Source organism: Calonectris borealis, chromosome 3 (assembly GCF_964195595.1).
Source record: "Calonectris borealis chromosome 3, bCalBor7.hap1.2, whole genome shotgun sequence".
Taxonomy (NCBI): Eukaryota; Metazoa; Chordata; class Aves; order Procellariiformes; family Procellariidae; genus Calonectris; species Calonectris borealis.
The window spans coordinates 75907981-75923812 of NC_134314.1; the positions used below are offsets into that span (position 1 = coordinate 75907981).

At 45.3% G+C, this 15832-nt stretch overlaps 1 protein-coding gene across 1 annotated transcript in view; it reads left to right on the plus strand.

The window, feature by feature from the left end:
- The first annotated feature begins 2348 nt into the window (after positions 1 to 2348).
- FNDC1 (fibronectin type III domain containing 1) overlaps positions 2349 to 15832 on the plus strand; it is a 53955-nt gene continuing 40471 nt past the window's right edge. The window contains exon 1 of the mRNA XM_075147913.1: positions 2349 to 2487. Within this exon, the coding sequence (XP_075004014.1) occupies positions 2349 to 2487 (139 nt within the window). The remainder of the gene's footprint in view (positions 2488 to 15832) is intronic.

Genomic DNA, 15832 nt, shown 5'->3' on the forward strand with positions numbered 1-15832 from the left:
CGAGGATAAGGCTGAGGTACTCAACGCCTTCTTTGCCTCAGGGTACTCAGCCCCCTGAGCTGGAAGACAGGGACAGTGAGCAATGTGCCCAGGTGGCCAAGAAGGCCAATGGCATCCTGTATCAGAAATAGTGTGGCCAGCAGGAGCAGGGAGGTGATCGTGCCCCTGTACTCGGCACTGGTGAGGTCGCACCTCGGATACTGTGTTCAGTTTTGGGCCCCTCACTACAAGAAGGATATGGAGGTGTTGGAGCGTGTCCAGAGAAGGGCAACGAAACTGGTGAAGGGCCTGGAGCACAAGTCTTATGAGGAGTGGCTGAGGGAACTGGGACTGTTTAGTCTGGAGAAGAGGAGGCTGAGGGGAGACCTCATCGCGCTCTACAACTACCTGAAAGGAGGTTGTAGCGAGGTGGGCGTGGGTCTCTTCTCCCAAGTAACTCGTGATAGGACGAGAGGAAATGGCCTCAGGTTGCGCCAAGGGAGGTTTAGACTGGACATCAGGAGAAATTTCTTTACTGAAAGAGTGGTCAGGCCTTGGAACAGGCTGCCCAGGGAAGGGGTTGAGTCACCGTCCCTGGACGTGTAGATGAGGCGCTTAGGGACATGGTGTAGTGGGCATGGTGGTGTTGGGTTGATGGTTGGACTCGATGATCTTAGAGGTCTTTTCCAACCTTAATGATTCTATGATTCTATGAAATCAGTGGAAAGGAGTGACTTCTCTGTCACTGCATATAAGTCAGTTCCAGGTCCCTGTAGGACATAGTATGGAAGAGCAATCTGACACCTCCTGTGCTTGTCCCTTGGGATCCAGCTTGGTTCTGCTAGCTCAGAGAGATGCTAGTTGTTAATCATGAGATAATCATATTCAGCTTGAGATACAGACCATCTTCGGTAAGCCTGGAAAGCTATAATCTTTAAGCAGAGAATTTCCAGAGGAAAAAGGGCAAATCTCCCAAAAAATTACCAAGGAAAGAAATGAAGAGGCTTAGAGTCACCAATAGCAGATATGGTAAAGAGCATAACTAAATAATTTGTATTTAACTACCCCTGTACAACACAAAGGAGAGGACCAACTCTTTAAGTGGAAAACTGTATTTTTGGAACCCATGAGAAGACTTAGGATTTTATACAACACATAGGGTGTCTGTGGAACTTATTGTCGGTAGATAATACGAAATCAAAACACAAGCAGTTGAAAAGGAAAGATATTTTTGTAACTTCCTGAATACATTACATTGCCTAGGAGATCTAAGGAATAGGGTGTGTTGTATAGGGTGGAAGACTGCTGGTAACTCCTCAGAAAATATGTGGATTCAATAGGAAGTGCTCTTTGCAAAGATTTTGTCAGTGCTCCTCATGGGAACTCCAGCATCCATTTAGCATTACATTTTCAGAGACAGCCCATAGTGCCTTTGTGCCTGGGTGCTGAGATGTTTCTCCTTTCTTCTAGCTCCGAGGTCATGTTTCTAGATCTCTTACTGTGTTTATAACTCTCCTCTTGACCTTCCTCAGTGGGCCTGTATCTTTCTTAAAACATAATGACTGGCTATGGGACACAGTTCTTACAGCGGTGAGTTTTCACTGCACAGCAGAGTAGAACAATCTCCAACTGATCCAGCCAGAATTATGTTGATTTTTTTGGATGACATCACATTGTTATTTTGGTTAATCTGTCAGCAACTACAACCACCAGATCCTTGTCTTGAATACTACTGCTTTCCATGATATTCTCCATTGGATATTTACTTCTTTGTGGTGTCTTTTTTTGATTTTTCCAATGTGTGTTGTCTGTTCTAAAATTCATCTGAGTGTCATATATCTGTGTTTGATATATGACAGAAATGTTAGGCCTGCAAGCACATGCATATTACTAGAATGTCTTTATTATTATATGTATATCTTATTTTTCACAGATGTTAGTGTTAAAAAGCCTTAAACAATAGAAATTCAGGAAACTCCAAGTTAAAGTTGCAATCTTGTCCCCATGGCAGTGCTGAAGTCTGTCCCAGAGGAGCTGGGAACGTTGAGTCCTTGACCTGCGCTAGAGGGAACAGCCCAGCACTGCTTTTGCAGCAGAGCTCATGGACGCCTGTTCATGTGGTCGGTTAGTTAAACAAAAAGTCAGCTGAGGGTAAATGTTAAATTGTTATTATGATTTATGGACCAGCTACCAGGCTTTTTTTCATGGTCTGGAATAGTATTTGGAATGATTTTTGCTGGTAGATAGTATCATAGTAAAAATATGTACATCTGTCATTTTGGATGTGTCAGGAAAGGCAGGGATGAAGCTGTTGTCCGTACAGATGCTGTGGCATCCCACAGAGCTGTAGCGCTTGCAGGTCTTCTGACATGTCCTCCAAGCTTACTGATGTCAAGCCATTAGGAAAACATCTCGCTTTAGGGTATGTGTTTGACAATGGAGGCGTGAAGCTTGCAGAGGAGGACACATTTGAACATGATTGCTCTGCCGTGCATGGGATGAATGGAGGTAATGACCAGGGTCGGGGTGCGAGAAGGGGATCTGCGATGGGAAGTATTTTGAAATAAACGGGTTGCAGCCCCTTTGGCCCCCTGCCCCTATAGCAGAAGTGCTTCTTAATCCCCCAGCTCAGCCCGAGTGATGAGGTCAGCCACGGTCAGGGCATCCCCACACCTTTACCAGATGGTTTCGCCTGCTCTGTCCCTGCAAGGAGCCCCCAAAAGTGGTGTCACTCCAGTACCATCTTTCTTCCAACTCAGTGAGGAGGCAGGTGTTGGACAACACCCCAGATGGAGGCTTGCAGACCAGGGCCATGGCTGCCGTGTGCTCTCACAGCCCCTTCGGGGTTGCTGGGGGTTTTTACCACCGTGGTGGTTTGGTCACTGGAGAAGCCCAGATGGAAGGTGTCCAAAGGCAGCGGGTGTGAGAGAAGAGGGTAGCCCAGGCTCAGTGGGCTCCCTTCAAGGGGCACTGATGCAGAAGGAAACCTGTGCGTGGACATCAGCGGGAGAACGTGAAGCCTTCAATAACTCTTGTTGGTTGTTCTTAAGTTATAATACATGTATTAATAGTGTAGAAATACGTTGTTGAGTTTGGAAAATGCCCTAGTTCTACTGTGCTTAGCATTCAGAGGGCTCTTCAAAGGGAGCCCTGGAAACTTCTGTTGATGCTGTCAATTTAAAGAATGTCCTCCGGATGCCAGGTAACTCCTCTACAGATGTATAATGAATCTCTTTGCTTAAATCAGACATTACCGTTGGATACTGGTCCTCTGCCCAAAACTTCTGGCCGGAGCCTGGTGAATTATGGCACACTTTCCATTGTGCTTTGCAGGAACTAAAGCGTTCCAGTCCCCACTTTCTGCGCCAAGCAGAAGTGTGTGGAAATGTGCTGAGCGATTATTGTTTTTTTGCAAGAAATAAAGGATTTATGTGTCGCTTGCCTCCACTGCCTTAACTGATTGGCTTATTTCCAGGAGGAGATCTGATGCTGAGTGCATAAATTAGTGGCATTAAAAAAGTTGATCAGCCCACATAAGGACAGGTTTGACAGTGCGTGTTAAAATGCTGGGGGACCTACCAACCCAGTAAGCCTGAGGCTGGATTTGTTCTCCCATTTCAGTCCTACTTTCTCCGATCGTATACTTACGCTTTTACAGGTATTAACTGCTGCAATGCTACGAAGAGCCCCACTAGACCTAGTGCTATGCTCTGTGCCATGGCTGGTCTGAAGTAAATCTTTGAGCCTGGAGTCTTCTGGAGTTAGAGCAGTCAGCACATCCCAGTTCAGAGGGCCACATCAGCACTGTTTGAGCTGGCTCACTGACTGCAGGAAATATCTTTGCAGAGTGAACTCTTCTTGGGATGGCACTGATCCAGCCCTCATTGAAGCTGGTGGAATTGCTTCCATTTTCTCAACGGAGGTTGGATCAAACCTTAAAAAAAAAATCCAGTAATACTTTGCCAAAGTGACATGGTGCATTAATTTTTGGGTGGAAAACAAGTATCTTTCTGTGGTATTTTGTCTGTCCTCTTTCTTCTTTACTTTTCTGCTGATGTGGCTTTGAGATAGCTGTATGGAGATAGGTAACAGTGAGAGTATGTGAAAGCGAGGAGCAAAGCAGCCGCCCCTGTGTGGATTGAAAGGTGGGATGTTCTTTTTCCCTTGTGCCTCTCAGTTATGGTAAAATGCCGTTTTTCTTCTCCTGTTCATGAATAACAACTGAAAGCCTTGAGTTGCACAAAGGACTACAGAGCTTTAGGCGCCTGGCTCTGCTAGTAAAGCTCTGCTTTCTCCTTTTTCAAATATGCTCTGTTTCATAATCTATTTCAAATCAGGTGAAAAAAAAAAAAGATGTATCGGAATTATCCCAACCCTTAAAGCCAACGCACAAGGTGATTTACTTGCTGGAAGATGGTAGAGCACCATGTGGAAAACAATACCCATTGCAGGCATGAAGAAGGGATGGGTGATCATGTTGCAAAGTATTTTTGAAAACAATGAACTCTTTTTCCTGGCGAGGGGCTGGCCATGATACAGCCCTGGGTACATGAACACTGCCACCTGAGCGCGGGGCTTTCCCCCACTGGCTTCCCTGGTGCCTCCTGCGGGGCTGGCGTCCCTCAGTCTTTCTGCACCGCTGGGCAGATGCCTGTCCTGGTTTCACAAGTTGCCAAACAAGGGCAATTGTAGAGGTGCCCTAGGATGTGTTTGCCATGCGTGCTATGAACTTGAGCATCACCGCTCAAGCAATTGCATTTAGGAGAGGCCGACGGAATAAGTTTTAGGAATGTGGATGCTTTACAAAGGGTCTTACCTCACAAATGGAATAAATTTTAGAGTTGCCAGCTGAAGAATCAAAATGTAGTGCCTCTTTTTTTCTGTTCACTTATTCACTGTCATTTTTTGCTACAAGTACAGCTGATACCTTCATGGTGGTAGGGCTCAGACACTTATGACAGTGCATGGTATACAGGAGTGTTATATCCCAAAGAAATAGCTCAGAGATCTAGGCACCACAGCTGGCTGAGGTACTTTTCTAGGCCTGGTGCTGGGTTTTGGGAGGGACGCTGCAGGGTGTTCGTAAACCACGTTGCTCAGCACTGAAACTGGATTGCTCTTGCAGATTGGCAGTGGTGCAAGGTTATTACCTCAGAGGACAATTGGTTGTGCTTAGGGAGCAGTTAAGGACTTCTTAAGACAGTGATCTACTCTTTGAGGAGGGTGAATGGACTGAGCAGTTTGGCACATTTTATTTAATCTTCCGTACTGTTTTGTCTAGTAAAGCAGCAGTAGTCTCAAATCCAGGGTACAGAGTCAATCAGTCTCATTTGATGCTTGGAATTTAATTTTTAAAATAAAAATAATAATAAAAAAACAAAACAAAAAACCCCCAGCAAAACAATAAGCAAAAAATCCCATCAGTTTGCTGTTGCAGTGTAGACTATGATGATTTTTGGTCAAGTTGCCCATGACAGGATTTCATTTGCCAGCTGGCATTTTTGGCTTTTTCTAATGAAGGCAGTTGGTCACTTTCTGATGGGTTCGTTATCTCTAAGCAGCTACAACTTCTCCCTTCAAACTGTTATTTTGCCCATGGCTGGGTCATTGTGCTTAGCCTCCCAAACTTCTGCCTGAAGTGAAAAGAGAGGTTGGTAGATGTTTATAGACTATATGAATGTTGTCTACTGACTGTGCCAAATATGTGTCCTCTCTGCAGCAGAACACATTTTATAGCTCCAGTTTTCCAGTCCTGAAGTAATGGCACATAGAAGGAAAATGTAGAAAAGTTTTTGCTGACTAGGGAAGGCAAAAGGAAACATTTTGTACCTAGACTTGTGGTGGTAAATTGAAGTGCCTGATTTTTTGTGACCTCCTATTTCAACTACTTTTTTGCACTTATTTCTTAATAGGTTTGAGCTGCTTGGGATATTTTTCCCCACAGTTATAGATTGATTACTAGGGGTCAGTACTTCCCTTTTCTTCTGGAGCTGTTTTGTGTTTTCCTTCGCTAGATAATTGATGAGGCCCTTTGAAGAACCTGTGTGATTTGGCAAGTGCAAGCTGCCTCCTTGTGTGGTTGTTTAGAGGATGTTTTACCCTCAGCTTAGACCTCATGCTCTGGGCTTATATAATTTGTAAAATGTTCTCCCACAGTCCTGACACGCACAGAAACTTTGGCAATACTAGTGGACATTTCAACTGCGAAAAGTCAATACCGAGGCTTTAATCAGCCCTGCATTTTTGGGGCCAAGATATTATACACAAATTCCTGCAGCTGTAGGTAATGTTGGATTTCTACACTGAAGAAAGCACAAGGGAGTGACTCTCTCTCATTTTCCAGAACATAGAAAAGGATTTGATTTTATTTTAATTGCAGGTAGCTCTTTAGGTGAAATCTGAAGATGTTTACCAGTTGATTTAGTTTGGCCAGAGCGGAGGTTCAGAAAACTGTTAAATCAGTTTTGGAACCAAAAATGAAAAAAACCTTAGTGATATTTACAGGGGCAAATAGTGGGGAGATGGGGAAAATCAACCTTCGGTTCAATCAAGCACTTGGTAGCAGTTCCCAAAATTTATTAGAAAAAAAGGGGTTGGGAGTGAATGCATCTGAAGCTTTAGCTTTTTCATTGCTACTGATTTGGGACCTCATGCAGAGTTTGCTGAAATCCAGTTGAGTTCCTGGTGTGCCAGAGTAGGTGTTAAATGGGGAACAGACAGCTACAGTCCTGTACGCTTTCATAAAGGCCATATCTACTGTCTCTGATAGGAGAAACCTCAGGCACTGTAGTAGCTGTCAGCTGTGCAGCTTTCATGCTGATCCGAAATCTTGTCTTGGGACCTGTTAGGGCCTGAGGATTCAGGCTGCCCAAATTTAAACCTGCCCAAGTTTAGACCACTGCAAGAGGTAGGGAGAGATGCCTGGCAGGATCAGACGGCAGCCCAGGGAAGCAGTGGAAATGTTCCCCACCGCTCAGGGGCCCTAAAAGTGACCGGTGTCCTGGGCCGTTTCTGGGTGCCCATTTATCTGGGCTGGACTCAGCTGGCCTGGATGGAGCTGTGGTATTGATGCTGGGAGTGAGCAGCAGTGCAATGTATCCATCCTGTGATGTGGGGATGTGTTATGCCAGGTAGTGAGCAAGGTATTGGGGTTTCTGTTTGTGCTTGGTCCTCCTGTTGGTAAATCTACCACTTCCTGCATCACTGGGAGTGCAAACTCCCAGATACAATCTGATGTGTCTTTCCTCCCTCTGGAAGGATGAGGGTTTATTTACAGATCTCCGCACCGCTGTTGCTGAGATTGGTGTACTTGTATACCTAGTGGATGTTTGTGCTTAAGTGAGGGCAATTTTTTTTGTCACATTAATCTGTTTGGAGGAGGCTGGAGGATTTTTGCAAGGTCCTGTTGAAGGTGGATGAAGCCCAGCATCCAGAGGCTATAGCTCTGTCTAGGCCTTCCCTCCCATGCTACTTCACTCTTAGCCTTTTCTCAGTTTCAGCACTATGTTTCTTCCCTGTCTGCATCAGATTTCCATGTATGTTCCTATTTCTGTGTCACTTTTAATATTATTATAGTAGTTCTTTCACTGACTTTGATCTTCCCTGTTTCAACTCCTCCTCTCCACATCCCTTTTCTTGGACGTATTCTTGTCTCCCTTGGTCTAGGATTGAAATGATGCCTTGATTTTTCAAGAGGTTTTGCTTACTTTAGCCCAGCATGGCAAAAAAATCCACTGCGTAGTCTCTTGAGCAGGTTCAGATCTTGCCATCTCCAGGTTCACATCCGGCACCTAGATGTGCAGTGAATGGGATCCTAGTGATGCAGGAAGGTGATGGGATGTGTCCTCATAGTGCTTGACCTGTGGTGACCTCAGTATTCTTTTTTTGCTAGCTGTGATCTCTTCAAGACTATTGTTCCTGGGGAGTTCAGTGTCCCCACAGGAAGGGGCTACTTTGGGAATTGAATGATTTTAATGATGCATGGGATTTATTTCTTCCTCCTCCCACCCCTTCCCTGATGAGTGTAGCTTGTTTAGGACAATGTTTTTGTTCTTTTTTTCTTTTTTTTTTGAAGATGAATGAGCCTGGCCAGCAGGACAAACTCTAGTCCTTAGGACACAGTGAGCTTTTCTTGTTGCTCGACCTCCACAGTCCTAGGATTATCCTCCCTGTGGAAATCCAGGCTATTTCCTGGAGCTAAGATGAGAGGAGGAGACCAGGGCAGGAGAGTGCTCAGGTGCAGGGGCTGTGACAGCAGGAGGCAGTGACCTGCTGTCCCATGGGGGACTTAAGGAGTGGGAAATGTCCTGACTGGGGAGCGCTGGCCCTACGGCGCGGCTGAGCCCGGTGGGACAGCAGCCCTGCAGGTGCTCGTACGAGGTGGCATGAGCCCAGCTTCACCTTCTTCCTCTGTGTGGCTGAGGTCAGGACCTTCAGCCTTATCCCAGACCAGGCTGATGGCTCCCGGGCTGTGGGCTACAGCGGGGTGGGCAAGATCCTTCTGCTGCTCTTTGTTTTTAATGAGAAACCCCTTTCTTGTCAAGCCTGGCACAGACTTCACACAAGTGTACAGGTTTTGATGGATCAGCAGTTACCAGCAAAGCCATTTAAACCATTCTCTGATAGCTCCATTCTGGATGCCTTCAGTTTCCTGCTGGTCAAACTGTGACAAGGAAAGATAAATAGAAACTGGAGCTAACTAGTGAAATGGGAACAATGGGCAGTAAAGTGTGGTGCTACCATGAGGAAAGTAATCGAAGCCTTAGAAAGCCCCAGTTTTAAAATCTCAGCTGATCCCCTGCATTCAGGTCGATAAACTTCTCTTTGCCTAAAGCCACATTTGTTTTAGATTGAATACTTTCCATATGGCTCTCTCGCTGGACTGGTTCCTTTTGTATCCTTTGTCCCGTACAACTCTCTGTTTTAATTCCAGTTGGAAGCTGCAGGTTTGACTGGGGGAGCAGAGCTGGTGGGCTGCAGCATCCTTCCCAGCCACCCTGGGCCAGCGGGCTCTTGGTGCTCCCTGGCACCGAGACAAAACCCGAATGGTGTGCTTGCACCGCAGCCCGGCAAGCTGCAGGCACGCGGGAGAGCGTGGCTGGTCGAGGGGAGGTGTTACTCCCCTCCGGCCAGGGCTGGGCTGCTCAGGAGAGATGTTGAGATCTTGGGAGGTGGTGACTACCTACGGCACGTGGGCTACAAGGAGAGGCTGCAGGAGCGGAGCTGGCCCAGTCTGACAAACAGGAGGGTAGGGCGACATGCCACAGCAGGCAACTGCTACTTGATTGGGGGCTGCAAGGAAGCCACTTCTTGGTGGTGGCAGGCCACAGGTAATGCTGTAACGCTGGGCAGCGGGCACAAGTTGCTGTTTGGGAGGTTTGGGTTGGGCATTAGGAAAATGTATCAGAAATAGTGTGGCCAGCAGGAGCAGGGAGTTGTCGTGCCCCTGTACTTGGCACTAGTGAGGCCGCACCTCGAATACTGTGTTCAGTTTTGGGCTTCTCACTACAAGAAGGACATGGAGGTGCTGGAGCGTGTCCAGAGAAGGGCAATGAAGCTGGTGAAGGGCCTGGAGCACAAGTCTTATGAGGAGCGGCTGAGGGAACTGGGACTGTTTAGTCTGGAGAAGAGGAGGCTGAGGGGAGACCTCATTGCGCTCTACAACTCCCTGAAAGGAGGTTGTAGCGAGGTGGGTGTTGGTCTCTTCTCCCAAGTAACTAGCAACAGGACGAGAGGAAATGGCCTCAAGTTGTGCCAGGGGAGGTTTAGATTGGATATTAGGAAAAATTTCTTCACCGAAAGGGTTGTCAAGCCTTGGAACAGGCTGCCCAGGGAAGTGGTTGAGTCACCATCCCTGGAGGTATTTAAAAGACGTGTAGATGTGGTGCTTAGGGACATGGTTTAGTGGTGGACTTGGCAGTGCTAGGTTAACGGTTGGACTCGATGATCTTAGAGGTCTTTTCCAACCTAAACTATTCTATGATTCTACGATAAAAGCTTTTACCCTAGGCAGCTGGTGCAGCACTGGAGCAGGTCCACAGGGAGGCTGCGCCATCTCCATCCTGGGAGGTTTCGAAGACTGAGCTAGGGAAAGCCAGAGCTGGCCTCATGCAGTGTTGGAGGTAGTTTGTCTTTGAGCAGGAGATTGAGAAGAGACCTCCAGGGGTCCCTTCCAACTTGAATTTTGCCCTCTTTCAGTTCTCCATGGTGGTGCTGTGAATGAAGGCTGTGTGCCTACATGATCAGTGACTAACAGGGTTTTGAAATCTGTGTTGAGCAACTGCTCGGGAGAGCAAGAAAAAGAAACCGTGTGGGAGCAGGTTTTTTTTTTAATAGAGTGCGTGACTGAGAACGTTCCTTGAAAAGTGGTCAGGGAGCCTCATGAAAGCAACCGTATCTATTGTATAGCAAAAAGCATTTATTGTTTGTTAAACACTTAGGACTGGATCCACTGCTGTGGTCCAGGTAGTATACACTGCTCCGGTAACACAAAGTGTCTGTAAAACCAGCTTAATTGGCAGATTAATCTGGGTTTATAGCTGCTTCGTTTTGCTGGGGTGGTGAGCAGCAGCCAGAAGAGAGAAGCTGCTGAAGTCCCTGTGTTTAAACTGATGATCTGTCTCTTTATGGGCAAAATAAAAAGGCAAGGTTTACCAAGCTAAGCTGCCCAGTCTTTCAGTAGAAAAGCAGAGTTCCCTGGGAGCGTGCGGTTCTCTGCATATGTTATACACCTCATCAGCACTGAAACCTTGCATTTCTGACAGGGATTTCAAGAGAAGCTCTGCAAACAGCTTTGAGAGTCACTATGACCCCTTCCAAAGGGTAATTTAATAGAAGAACATTTGTTGGGAGTGTGTAAGAAGATGCAACCTTGTCAGCAGGTAAAGACCAGTGAGCAGTTTGGTTATAGAAGATGTAACTGAGCAGAAATATTGGAAAAGAACCTGCTTTTGTTGTATATAGGGACATGCAGACATCAATACATACTTAAAGTAACATGTTTAAATGCTGTAATGAATAAATTTGAGCTCCTGAACTGGTGCTGGAAAGAGGATCTCGCTATTGCTCTGACAAGGGGTACTTTGGTGCATTGTCTTTTGTTGTCTGTCCAGGTCTCTGGCAGCTGTTGCTGTCCCAGTCTCTTGTTCTCTTGACATTGCTCTGATTGCAATGAGCCAGCGAGCGAGGGGGTTTGAATACAGTGTGTAACCTCTGTGCTGGCAGGTTCACGCACCCTTGTGCTTGGTGGAATGGTATTGCTAGAAGAGACTGAGAGAGACCTGCTCTGAGTGCGAAATGTAAAAGATAAGAGGCAAAAAATCGCTACAAGTGTGGGAGATCTCAGTCTTGGCTGGTGCTGCCAGCACTTTTCTTCCTGCTGTGTGCTCTGCTTGCAGCCTGTGCCGTAGCATGGTGCAGGTCATATGCAATGGAGGATGCCACGAAAACTGGAGCTGCCATTCAGAGCAACCAAAATGGTTGCTTGAGTAATCCTTGCATCAGTGTCACTTCTTAAAAGAACACTGCCAACTTGCCAGCAAATGTAAAAATAAATGACTTGCACAAGGTACCTGTTACAGTTCTGGATGCTCAAGGGATCGTATAATGGGAATTTGGGAAGTCAAGAGTTGAAGCATGTGCAGAACAGACCTGATAAATGTGAGGCTGTCAGAGAGCAGAACCATTAGTGATGGGATTAGGAGAAGAGAACCTGCTTTTAATGTGGATTGCTTTCTAAAAGAAAGTTTAAAAATAGTGAAACGGTGCTGTGCTTTTTGCCAAAAAAATAATGTACTGCTGTGCCTGAACTAGGGAGAGGGGATTTAAAAAAAAAAAAGGAAAAGATTATACAGGAAAGGTACAAGACATCCCCAGTTTCTGGCAGGAGTCCTTGTATTGCAATACATTCTCACTTTCAGTGTCTTGCACTAGTCTGTCTGAAGAGCCTGGGAAAAGACGCTATTGAGTATTGTACATCCCGCTTGGAAAGCTTGTTGTTACTGCAGTTGGGCTTTATAGCAAAATTTAAAAAATTATAAAATTATGCCCTTTATTCTGATGTTATTTAATAGATGTGCTTGCAACAGATGCATGTGGGCTGCTATACGTGTCACGTGCTTCATAATAACTGTGATGGGTTTTGTGTGTGTGTGTTTGCTTATTTTTTGAAGAGAAGGACATGCCAAACAGACCTCTGAGAGTGCGTGCCCAGTCTCCAGATGGCAAGTTATCTTTTCGGTGGAAGCCACCTTATGGAGCAGGCTTCAGGGGTCCACGCAGCAGATCCCAAGGTTACCTCCGTGGGTATGGAGAGAGCGGCCGAAGGATGAGCTATGCTCCGCTGCTGCAAGAGCGACAAAACCAGGAAGCAAGAAAACTAGGTGAGTCAGATTTCCCTGATAGCATCTAGCTGAGCTAGCACACTTCTGTAATCCCTTGTGGCTGCTAGGCGATCACAGACCACATGTTGTTGCAGCCATCTAAATGACTTCTTCCTGTAAATGAAAATACTCGCTATAATTGCATTCTGTAACATGTTCTTAACAGAAAAATATGATGACCAGGATAGAAAGTGTAGCAGAACTTGATGCTGTGTTAAAGAGATACCATGTGCGAGTTACTCTTATTAATAGCAGAGGGAAGGGCTGGGGAGAAGAGCCATAGCTCAGATTCTCCTTGCATGTGGTGGGACCGCTCTGAAATCCATTGTTTCTTGTCCTCTTCTTACACTTTGTGTCCCTACATTGTTTCAGGCCAGTGGAGAAAAAATTAATGCTTTAATTAAATGCATCCTCGCTTACCATACGTATGTATCCACGCTCCATACTAGAGTGTTACACTCGTGTGTCCAGTTCTCTCCAGTTCCTTCATGAGGTTCTGGTCACCAAGAGCTCCTGAGACAGTCAGGCTGGCCTCTTCTGTGCTCCCTGCCCTGCTGTGCTGTGATGGTTTGCACTGGTGCCCTAGATCACCTGCCCTTGATTTAAAGGATTTCCCATCAATGGGGTTTGCAACAGTTTTATTTCCTGGGGGGCTGAGCATTTCCCTTTGCGCTGTTTGTGTCACTTGCCTGTGTCGTGGCTGACCTGTCTCTGTCCTGCTGCCTGAGCTCCTCTCGCCCGAGCGGGCGCTAGGTCTGCACTCAGGAGTCTTACTTTGCTCCTGTCCTGTTCGGGTGTGTTTGCTCGAGGTCAGGCTTCTTTCTCTCACAATCTCTCCTGTAGGCTGGAAGCCCGTCCCACAGATAGTCTGGTCTTGGGTTACAAAATGGGTGATGATTCCAAAATCAGATGTGGCTGCCAGAATTCCTGGCTTTGCAATATATTTCTCCTTCTGCTTTGTGGGTTTTGTATTAAACGCACGTCTTTATCTCCGTTTCTCCAAAGAGAGAGAACTCCTCAGTCACCTTTATCAGTTATTCCCTCTTTTCCTAACAGGAATCTCATACTTATTTCTCATCCCTTTCATCTTCCTACGCACCGCTCGCAGAGGGGACAGTCTGGCGTCTGTGCCGAGGTGACAGGGTCGAGACACGTACGTGTGGGAGACGCTCTCCTGTTTGTTTGATGCCCAGCACGTACCACTGCTCCGCAGGTTGAGAGCCTGTCCAGGCAGTACAGAAGTCCATGGAAAGCTTGTCATGGACTTAGTGGGAGTTCAGTAACAAACTTAATCTTGATGAGAAATACTGTGTAACATAGTTTGGAGCATTTACTTCTTGTTTTCATTACTTCTATACTATGTTTTTTTAAAGAGGGAGAACAAATGTTGTTTAAATAATCAAATTATCAGGAGAAGAACTCAATCCTAGAATATAGGACTCTTGTAATAGTCTTTTCATGTTAATAATTTGCTTTCCTGCTTCTAAAATACCAACTTTACTGTTCTTACTGCATGCATATTGAACTCTCTGACATAAATGCTGTGACTCTAAGTAAATTAACTTCCAAGTAAGCTTCTCCTTTTGTATCTCGGAAAAGAATAAAACAGAGTTTTGCCTGAAAAGACTAAAACTTTTTTTCAGTGAAAAAGGTTACAGGAAAGTCTCTGTTTTTTCCCCTGCATGTACAGCCTCTGAGTCAGTTCATGTTGTTTCGCTGCCATCAAGGAGCTCCCAAGGACGGAGCCAACCTGTCTATAGGTCATCTTTAACTAAAAGAAAAGTCACAGGTATGTTTCTTTCATATCTGCTGTCAATTCATGGAGACATTTGAACGCAATGAGATAGCTTTGTGATTTTTAGACTGCAAGTCTTTTGGTGCTGGAGCTGCTAGGTTTTATTCTGTGCATTAAAGAGCTTGATGGATGTCTCCGATTGCTTCTCTGATTCAAGCAGGATTAATGAAATGATACAACTGTGCAACATGGTTGGTTGGGTTTCTGTTGTTGGGTTTTTTGTTTTTGTTTTTGTTTTTTTTTTAATCTCCTCCCCTCTAGCTATTGGCAAATATTATGCACTGCAGTAACCGCATGAGAAGACTTGATTAAATCAAGACCAGGACCTCCACAATGGTATGCCTTCTTGTCAGATCTTCGCCCTCTTTTCTGAAGGGTTGATTTCCAGAAGCCTAAACCTGGTCAGCAAAAGTTTTCACTTTCTTTTGGAAAGAAGGCATTACATACTGCCAAGGTTAAAAAGGATGAGTGAGATTCTGAGTCATCTCCATGCCAGCGCTTCTTTCTCACCCCATCGCATTGCAATGAGAATGCCATGGGGGTGGCAGAGTGTTTTGGATATTTTGATGGTGATGGAGAACACCTTTGTCAGAACTGGGAACCTGGTGTATTGAAATCCAACCTCACACCTTTTCTGCCATCCACTTCTCATGCTCACTTTCTCTCTTCAGGCGCTCCCATTGCAAAACTTTGCGAATAGGTCCCCTAAGCCACTTGTGAGTAGTAGATGGGTCCTCTCAGCCACTTTTGTGTAGTAGCTGTTTGGCTTGGAAGACCTGGAATTGTCTGAGAACCCTTTGCATTAAAAACCTGATTGGAAGAAGTGAAATATGTTTCCCTGCCGCCTGCCTTCTGTGCGGGCAGTGCTGGGTTTTGGGGTAACGTGCCACCCGCTGAAGAGAAGGGCAATCTTTTCCTGGACTTCAGTCATACATGAGTAAGGTCCCTAGAGAATGAAATTGTACTCCAGAGTTTACTGGTCCTTTTCCTTCCCTGAGACATCAGTATTTTTCCAATGTGACTCTTCTGTAAAACTTGGGCTGGAAAGTTGTGCCTTGTGCATTCTGTGCCTCTGGGAGACTTGGGAATGGTTGCTCTGACACTAATAGGAAGAGTAATAAATCTTTCATCGGGTGGTAGGTAAACTACACTGGAAAAACTCTGATGGACAGAAAAAGGAGCCTCATCAAAATTAAAAACCTCAAAAAAATCAAATTAGTTTTACTTAATTTTAAAGTTTTTTAAATTATTTGGAAAAGATATTCTGATATGTCAAAACAGCCCACTTCAATGATTTTTTTTTCTTTTAATGTTTTGGGGTTTTTTTTGCCTTGTATACCATAAAAACCTGAAAAGCTGAATTCAAACAACCTGTTTGAAGCACTCAAAAAAGTAAAATATGCAGGAATTCTCCCTTGTAAAGAATTTTTGACAGTCCCTGGTTTTATTGCCCTTCAAAATGAAACAGAATTTTAAAACCTCAAAGTTTTTCATAAGGCAAAATTTCTGCTCTCCAGGCAGCTCTAGCGTTTGCTAGAGATGATGAATGTCAATATGTTAATAAGACATTTGCTGTAAGTAACAGTTTGGGGACTGATAGAATATTGAAGGACTGTAGAATATACAGTCAGAATACAAGTACTCTGGTCTTGTAAGCAGACAACTAACAGAAGAAATG